The sequence below is a fragment of the Labrus mixtus genome, chromosome 14, assembly GCF_963584025.1.
Source record: "Labrus mixtus chromosome 14, fLabMix1.1, whole genome shotgun sequence".
Lineage (NCBI taxonomy): Eukaryota > Metazoa > Chordata > Actinopteri > Labriformes > Labridae > Labrus > Labrus mixtus.
Genome location: NC_083625.1, coordinates 28,888,275 through 28,896,943, shown reverse-complemented (window position 1 = coordinate 28,896,943; position 8,669 = coordinate 28,888,275). Strand labels below are relative to the sequence as shown.

At 38.3% G+C, this 8,669-nt stretch overlaps 1 protein-coding gene across 1 annotated transcript in view; it reads left to right on the top strand.

Annotated features, from left to right (window-relative positions):
- The first annotated feature begins 823 nt into the window (after nt 1-823).
- Nucleotides 824-8,669, top strand: part of hyou1 (hypoxia up-regulated 1) — a 30,428-nt gene continuing 22,582 nt past the window's right edge. The window contains exons 1-8 of the mRNA XM_061056054.1: nt 824-1,003; nt 1,986-2,061; nt 2,584-2,677; nt 3,756-3,834; nt 3,995-4,149; nt 4,569-4,645; nt 4,749-4,930; nt 6,008-6,123. Of these exons, the coding sequence (XP_060912037.1) occupies nt 1,992-2,061; nt 2,584-2,677; nt 3,756-3,834; nt 3,995-4,149; nt 4,569-4,645; nt 4,749-4,930; nt 6,008-6,123 (773 nt within the window). The 5' untranslated portion in view covers nt 824-1,003; nt 1,986-1,991. The remainder of the gene's footprint in view (nt 1,004-1,985; nt 2,062-2,583; nt 2,678-3,755; nt 3,835-3,994; nt 4,150-4,568; nt 4,646-4,748; nt 4,931-6,007; nt 6,124-8,669) is intronic.

The window sequence follows — 8,669 nt, the reverse complement described above, 5'->3', positions numbered from 1 at the left end:
TCCAATGTCCTTCATCCTGAAAGCCAAAGCTATTTTAGCTGTAATTTTAGAAGTTAATTTTATTTAAATCAAGAGTTTAATTGGTATAATTCCTTCAGGTTTGTCAAAGCGTATTTTATAAAAACATTAGGACAAAAAGCATTGTGGGGGAGGGGGGCGGGGGTAATTACTGTATACATTTTAACCAATGTAATGCAGTAAAATTGTTATTATATTTGAAACAGCAGCTTTAATTAAAAAGATTACAACATATATCATTTATAATGTCTCCTTGAGCCCACTTATAATAAAGTGAACAACTAGACAATTTAATTTGAATGAATTAACATCAGGAAGCATGTGGTTTGCTTTGACATTACCTGGAAACTTCGTCACTTAGTCTACGCCCACTGTCTGAACGTGGACCAATTGGATTTAGCCAAAAATTGTATTTCGTCATCACTATTCACGTGGACCAATCACGTTTCAGTGCGTGGAGCCAGGTAGGCGGGCCTTCGACTGGAGTGTGGTGGTTGAACAAAGCGTCAAGATGGCTGCAGTTTATACCGGATGCAGTGGACTCCCTTTCAAAATAAGTTTGTCTCATCCGTAGCGTGCATTGTTCCATAACTCCCAGATGTTTAACTCGTGGTCTGAATAAGACAATAGCACTTTTCTCTGTGGCGTTTTTCTACTTTACACTTTTACATTTGACCAACATAACTATATACAAGTTGTATCTAAGTATGTTTGCCCACACGGCTTTTAGAACTGAAAACCAGACCGGATATTCTACCTTGTGATTTTGTAAAATTGACAACACTTCCACCCGGCAGCGGCTCCAGTCAGTGGATCCAATGAGGTGACGCCGCGTTCGGGCCCGACAAGTGAGAGCAAGCCGGTGATAAGGGAACTTAAAACTACCGTGTGACAACAAAGAGGCTCTGAAACAGGCCGAAGTCAGGAAACTTCAAGTATTAAAGCCCACCCAGAGGAGCACAGTTTGGAAACCTCTGAGTTTAAGGTAAGCGTGTGTCCCTGCACAGTGTCCATCATGCTTTCACATTGGTACACAGAGAGTGAGCTAGCTTACAGACACTGTCAACTAGATGTTTCTTTCTGCTTTATTGTGTTTTCTAAGGTCAAAGGATGAGCTACTCTGTCCAAATGTGTCTGAATTCATCGGTCAATGGATGATGGTGTAACGTTACTAAATGTTGCTGTATCTAGAAGAACAGATGTGTATTAGCACTATTAAGCTAGCACACATCTGTTAGTTATACTTTGACTAACCAATTCAGCCTGCTGATGATTTCTTGAAGGTGTAGGGATTTTTTTTAGGTAAATCATAAAAAAACAAGAGTTATATCTTTGCATCCATCTTGCATTAATGTGTCCCTGCCTCACCTGGGGACTAGAAGTGTCTGTGCAGATCTCCTCAAACACAAACAATCATCTGATAATACATGTACCTAATCGTTATTTTAAGCTCTGTATACATGATCACCTTTAAAAATTAAATCACATACTTTATTCTGCATTCGGCTTCTTTAAAAAAAAAATTTTTTTACTGTTAATATTAAAGCTTTAGCCAACATCAGAACTTGACAACTATATTAATGCCACGTGTTTATAAACTGTGTACACCTTTGAGGGTGGGATCAGGTGTATGTTTGATTTGCATATCCTTGGGCAAAGGCCATGGCACAGCCTGCAAGTGTCACACTGAACTGTCACACACTTATAGTGGTTCACTGATAAATCATCACTGAATAACAAGGAGTCCAAACAGAATATGATAATGATCATTTCCTTTGTAAGATATGCACCTGCTACAAAAAGCATCCCTTAACAGCTGGTGGAGAAAGATGAGCAGGAGATCAAGTGTGTTTAGTATAAATGTTGCTGCTTGATTGAGTCCTCAGAAAAACATGTCAAAGCTGAGTGTTTGATTAAGCACACAGATATTGTTTTCATATGAATGCATAATGTGTTTGTCTTTACAGCTCATCATGGGGAGGAGGAAGCTGGGGCTGTTTGCTCTGTTCTGCCTTGTTCTGGCAGTGTTGCCTTCTCACACAGGTAATAATATCCATCATCATACGCAGATGTATTCTTCTAGACACACCTGTTTACAGCTGCCTTTCATTAAACAGTTTTAATAAGATTTTAAACTTTAACTCTGCACTGTAACTTTTAACTCTTTTTATAGTTTTACTTTATTTATTTCAATTCATTTCATTTGAATTATTTTTATTTGAACATATGTTCAGATTTAATAATTCCAGTGATTTTTTTTTTTTTTTTTAAATGTTCTATTTTAATGTTTCTTTTCTTTCCTCTGTCATGATGCTTTTAATGTCTTGTGTGAAGCACTTTGAATTGCCTTGTTGTTGAAATGTGCTATACAAATAAACTTGCCTTGCCTTCTAACATGAAGCTACAGCCTAGATTTACAACACTCATGAATACATACAGAATGAATGATTGCAGTTTGGAAACAGATACGCTTGATCAATAATGAGCCTCAGTTCTCCCTCAGTATACAGTATGTTCCTGTCTGCATTACCAAATTTATGTAACTGTGTTTTTTTGTGTTTGCAGTGAGTGTAGCTGTCATGTCTGTTGACCTTGGCAGTGAGTGGATGAAGATGGCGATAGTGAAACCTGGTGTGCCGATGGAGATTGTTCTTAACAAGTGAGTTTCCCTGCTGTCTTCACCTGGGTACAGTGATTCTGTGTCTTTGACCTTTGACTAAATGTAAATAAGGGAAACGCTCTAACCAAATTTAGTATATTTGTAAAACATTTTGGAATTGCTTCAGCAGCCTGAAATGCTCTGTATGTGCAGCAATGTAAACCTCGGGGACAGATCTGCCTGATGACAGTACAGATGTGTCCTAAAGTGCCTGTTTCCACCACTGACTGACTCCTGTTGTTATTCTTTGTGTCTACATTTCTAATATAGAAATGATCCATACAGAGATAGGACTGTTTATTTATTATTATTAAGAACCAGACATAGTCATCACTACAAGCCTACCAGGAAGTATAACTGGCTTTGAAGCCAATGAGTAATAGTGGTCAGTGTTAATACAGCGATCATGCTGTCAATTATGTACAGTCATCCACTTTTTCAATCCTATTGTGAAGGACACATGTTAATGAGCAGATTTCTTCTTGTTGTTTTTAGTTGGTTTTTTTTTGAGGTAGGAACACTGAAACATTTGTTGTAAGCTACTAGGAAGCTAGTTGGCTTGCTCTTAGGACCTCACAAGGAAGCTAAATCTTTAAAAGTTTTGTCAATTTGTCTTGGCTTCATGTGGTACTAAATATCTTTCAGAGGGATGTACCGGACCACCGGTTCAACACTGTTTCTCTGTAATAATGACCCATTGGTTTTTGCACCCTTTTAAAGCCACTAGATTCCACTAACCACACTTCTATAAGCTTTTTTTTTTACCATGCAGAACAAAGTATTGTCTGGACCACTTGCTGTTTGTTTTTAGATTGTGTGTTACACAAATCATCATTTTAAACACAAAAGTCACAAAAATGCAGCCAAACTTCCTGATTGAGGAACAGTAGACCAGCAACTCCTGTGTTCTGCAGGGTTAAAATACTGATTTGTCAATATCTGCCAGCTGAAGCAATCCACTGGATCCATTGCCCTAGCTTCAATACAACTGGAATACTTTAAAAAAACATGTATAAATAACAGAAAAGTGAAGCAGGAAATAACATCTGAACACCATGTCTGTTGTATTTGTCTTCAGGGAGTCAAGGAGGAAAACACCCATTGCTGTATGTCTGAAGGAAAATGAAAGACTTTTTGGAGACAGCGCTCTAGGAGTGGTAGGATTTCTTCTCAAATGTCCTAAAAGGAGTTTTCAATAATATCAGCATAATCTGATGGATATTGTTTTCACAGTTAACACAAAATGTTCAAGTCAATTCAACATATGACTGATCTTTTCTTTAAGCCTTTAATGAGTTCATTGTTTGTTCATTTCAGTCTGTGAAGAACCCCCAAACAGTATACAGACACCTCCAAAGCCTCCTGGGTAAGAAACACGACAATGTCCAGGTGGCACTCTACCAGAAGCGTTTTACTGAGCATGAGCTGCAGGAGGACCCGGTCAGAGGAACAGTTTATTTTAAAAGCTCAGAGTGAGTCTGTTTCATTTTTCTTTTGTTTCATTTTATTTTTTTTTAATCCACCATCATGAAATTAATCCATAGATTGTTTACTTGTTAGCAACAGTGGGTGCTTAAAACAGTTTCCATGTGATTTTCATGACCTTATATTTCACAATGGTGCTTTTTATTATTATTAAGGACCTGTACATGATAATGTGCTGTGTCAGGCTGTTCATCTCTAGAGTGTAAATGTTTGTTTTTAACCTCTGAAAACAGGTTTCAAAGCTGATCAAGACAGAAAAACACACATTACAGTCACTGTAACTAGGAAGCAGTTGTCATGGAAATGTCAGCTATCAATAGATTATTGGAAGAAACGCAGCATTGTTTAAGACGTGGGAATCCAACTTGACCTTCTGATTTCTTTTCTTTTGTTGTTTTTCTTCCAGAGAGATACAGTACACACCTGAGGAGCTCATCGGCATGGTGCTCAATTACTCCTGCGGACTGGCTCAGGACTTTGCAGGTCTGTTGGCTCATATAACTGCAACTATTACAAGTGTTTACATATGTAAAACAAAAATGTCATTTGTTGGTTTCTGCTTCAATCTTTACTCTTCTACTTCTAGAACAACCAATCAAAGATGCAGTGATCACCGTCCCAGCCTTCTTCAACCAGGCAGAGCGCAGGGCGGTCCTGCAGGCGGCACAGATGGCGGGGCTAAAGGTCCTTCAACTCATCAACGACAACACGGCCGTGGCTTTGAACTATGGGGTCTTCAGGAGGAAAGATATCGACAACACGGCTAAGGTACAAAGCCAGGATGACTTCCATGTTGAAGAATGTGGCTGATGTTATTTATCTAATGTCAACAAATCATTTATATGGACTCTTCTTAACAATAAATGCATTTCTAGACATTTTCACCGACGCACACCTGAACATCTCCGGCAGGCTGCTTCTGAAATCTTCCTTGTTTTGCTTGTTTACACATGTCCCTCACAGCGGGAAGCTATCCCAGTCAGGACGGGAGGGGGGAGGGGGGAGGGGGTGGTCTCATGAGGCAGGACATGATGTAAAAAGAACAATGTGGATATGGCAGACAAAGCAATACAGTCTGATGCTATGGTGACAGTTATTGTGTTTATATCAGTGCTATGTGTAGTCGGACATATTCAAGGTAGCCACAGAATAGCAGAAAAGAATATCCTAGTGAACAGAAAACATAATGAAGCAGTTTCATTAAGTGAGCTAAGACTGCTCCGGTCACATGGAAAATGTTCTAGGGGCCTGGCATGAATAATTCTGTGTAAAGTCTGGTGTGAATGTATTTTCTGTTTGTGTTCACACATGCAGCTCACCCTGATATTTTTCAGGAAGTGTCCAGGTGTTATGTGCATGTGTTAAAAGGGCTTTTCAAAAGAAATGAAAGTATGTATACAGAAATCCTGTGTGCCATAGAGCTCTACATGAAATAAAGAGACACACTGTGGCACTTGTTTCATTACCATTAAAATAAGATACAATGTTTATTAGTCACAAAGTCCAGCTGTTAGAAAAACTGACTATAGAGTGCAGGATGTGGTTTATTCCACTGAAAAATATTACCCAACAGATGCACATATCCACAGACTGTTTGTAGGAAGAAAACAGTCATAATGTTTAGTGAGACTTGACTAGACTAGAACAGGGGTTTCAAAGTGCTTCAAGCAGGACTAGCACCTTGTTCAGGTTGGTTCTTAAATGTGTCCACATCAACAAAACACTGAGTATCAACAGCTTTACTCTCTGAATGTATTCACCATGTGCTCGAGGAGTGCTAGGATGTGATTCTTATTTGATATGGTACTGATTGTAGACTGTAAAGTAAACTCTGTTTCCTTTCAGAACGTGATGTTTTATGATATGGGCTCAGGCAGCACCACCGCCACCATCGTCTCTTATCAGACCGTCAAAACCAAAGAGGCCGGCACCCAGCCGCAGCTGCAGATCAGAGGAGTCGGGTGAGTTCTCTGACAATAACAAAGTCAGTTTCTGTTTGAGGGGTTTAGGAATCTGCAACAACTAGCTGTGAAACAAATCACAGTTGATTTGTAATCCGTACTGATCCCCCCTGATTGGTTCGCGGATAGATGGAAGAATACATCATCATGGTGTAAACTAAATTCACTGCAAATAAATCCCTGTGCAGAGTCTTGGTGAAAAGAAAAGTCAATCAATCAATTCATATCAAATGTTATGTGAAGACACAAACAGAGCCGGTCTAGACCTTACTCTTTGTTATATTATTTACAAAGACCTACCACTAATCCAGCGTGAGTACAGCACTAAGCAGCGTTAAGCAAAGTTACAGCGGAGAGGAAGAACTTCCTGTTAGCAGGCAGAGACCTCAAACAGAACCAGACTCATGTGCCCGATAAGTGGGATAGCAGGAGATCCAGTAAGAGAGAGACTGATAGAGATAAACAACAACAATGAATCAAACAGATTCATAGATACAGTGGCAGTAATAATGGTAGAGGACGTGTAGTAAAAGCAGGAACAGATAGATAGATAGATACTTTATTGATCCCGAAGGAAATTCAAAGCATCCAGTAGCAGGTTACAAGACGTACATGACATGAAACATTTGTTACAAATTAACCACAAAACCGACGCCCTCCCTCCCATACATATATATTAACCTGAAAAAAAGATTTAAAGAATACCCCTAGATGAATCAAACTTAAACTGTGCAATTAAAAATAGACTTATACAAGAAATGTACATAACCCGTGCAGGGATAAAAATATATGTGACATTTAAAGCAAGAACCTATAAACAGTTGAGGAAAAACATCTGTAATTAGACCTGAATATAAAAAAGTGTTGACCTTGTGAAGTTGTGTTGTTTATATATGTACAGCAATGTTTAAAAAAGAAGATATGATAACAGACGGTTTAGTCTGATATAAACAGCAGCAAATGAAATGGGAAGGACTGATTATGATGATCATAGCAGTTGAAGTTGAGCAGCGATCAGATTCACATTGATATTTATACTAATGATTATAGACGTAGGGCGTACCTTCTCTTAAATATTGCAGATAATGACAGAAAACACTCCTCTAGTGTTGATGTTATTATGTGTGTGGTTATCAAACAATGCTTCAACTTCTCTCTGTTAACTATCACCACATTCATCCTGCAGGTATCAAATGACAGAGTAACAACAATCAGTAATGTTAGTAACACTCAGCCTGCTGCGGTTTGTAGCTGTTCAAATAACCATACAAACTGTGTTACAACGCCCCGTGTTTCAGGGTCAGGCCACTGAAGATATAGTTCACTAATGCACGCTCCTCATTTGTTGTTTTGTCTGTCTCACACATCATGCCAGCAGAAACAGCCATCGCACAAACACATCTCCTCAACGATCTGTGTGCATGTTCAACAAGTTCAAACCTCATGAGATAAAATATAATAACACTTGGTGGAAGTCAGAAAATGATTTTTATTTCTGTGTGTAATGTTGATGAACTTGGTTTTTGAAACGGTAAAGTGTTTCATTTACAGACTGTAGATTGTTTTTGAGCCCCTTCTCACTAAAGGAGGAGTTCAGGTGTGTCTGACTGCTTGATGTCGCAAGTTGTGTATGCTGAACCATGAAGATAAGTCAGTAACAACTTATAGACAGCAGATAGAGCATCGGGGCAGCTGCCACATTTCTTCAACGTAATCTAAATGAGTCTTTGTGTTGTGTAAGTCACAGAATGTTGAATAGGAAATAGATACGATGAAGATATTCAAAATCATGAGTAAATAATGCAAAGTATATACTTAATCAGCTAAACATGTAAATAATCATTTTAAATCCAACTATTCATTAATAAAGTTATTTCATCAGTCATACATTTTCTTGGAGTTCAATCATATTCATACTTTAAAGTTTTTGATTTAAGTTCAACTTTAAAGACAGCTTACAGTATGCATTAACATTTTTTCTTTTTGTTCAGACATTTGCAACATCCGACAAAAAATAAAATAATGAAGAAAAAAAAAAGACAGGAAAAATATATAAATAAATAAAAACAGACAGAGAACAACAACAAAACACAAACGAGGTCACAGAGGTAGTATATATCATATAGCTATAGAGGGGCAAAGAGAGGGTGTACTTAGGGAGGTATTCTTTTCTGGTTACATAGCTTGCACTGTCTGTCTTTGGAGTGTGGGGAATATCGGCACAGTCTTTATAATGTCCAAAATGTCTTTCCATATATGTTGGTCTTCCTTGTATTCGTCAACCAGGTTAGAGGCTGCACCTTCCATTGAAACAGTCTCCATAAATGTATGTAGCCATAGATTATGATTCAGTTTTCCTGTTTCTTTCCAGTGGCTAGCAATCAGTCTCTTGGCCGTCATACATCTGGTTGTTATTATTTGCTTATTTTGTTTTGACCAAGTTCCTTGAGGTGCATAGTTAAAAAGACACATCACAGGCTCACAAGTCACACTTTTGCCAATAATTTTACCAAGAGAAGCAGTAACCCCGTCCCAGAACATTTTTA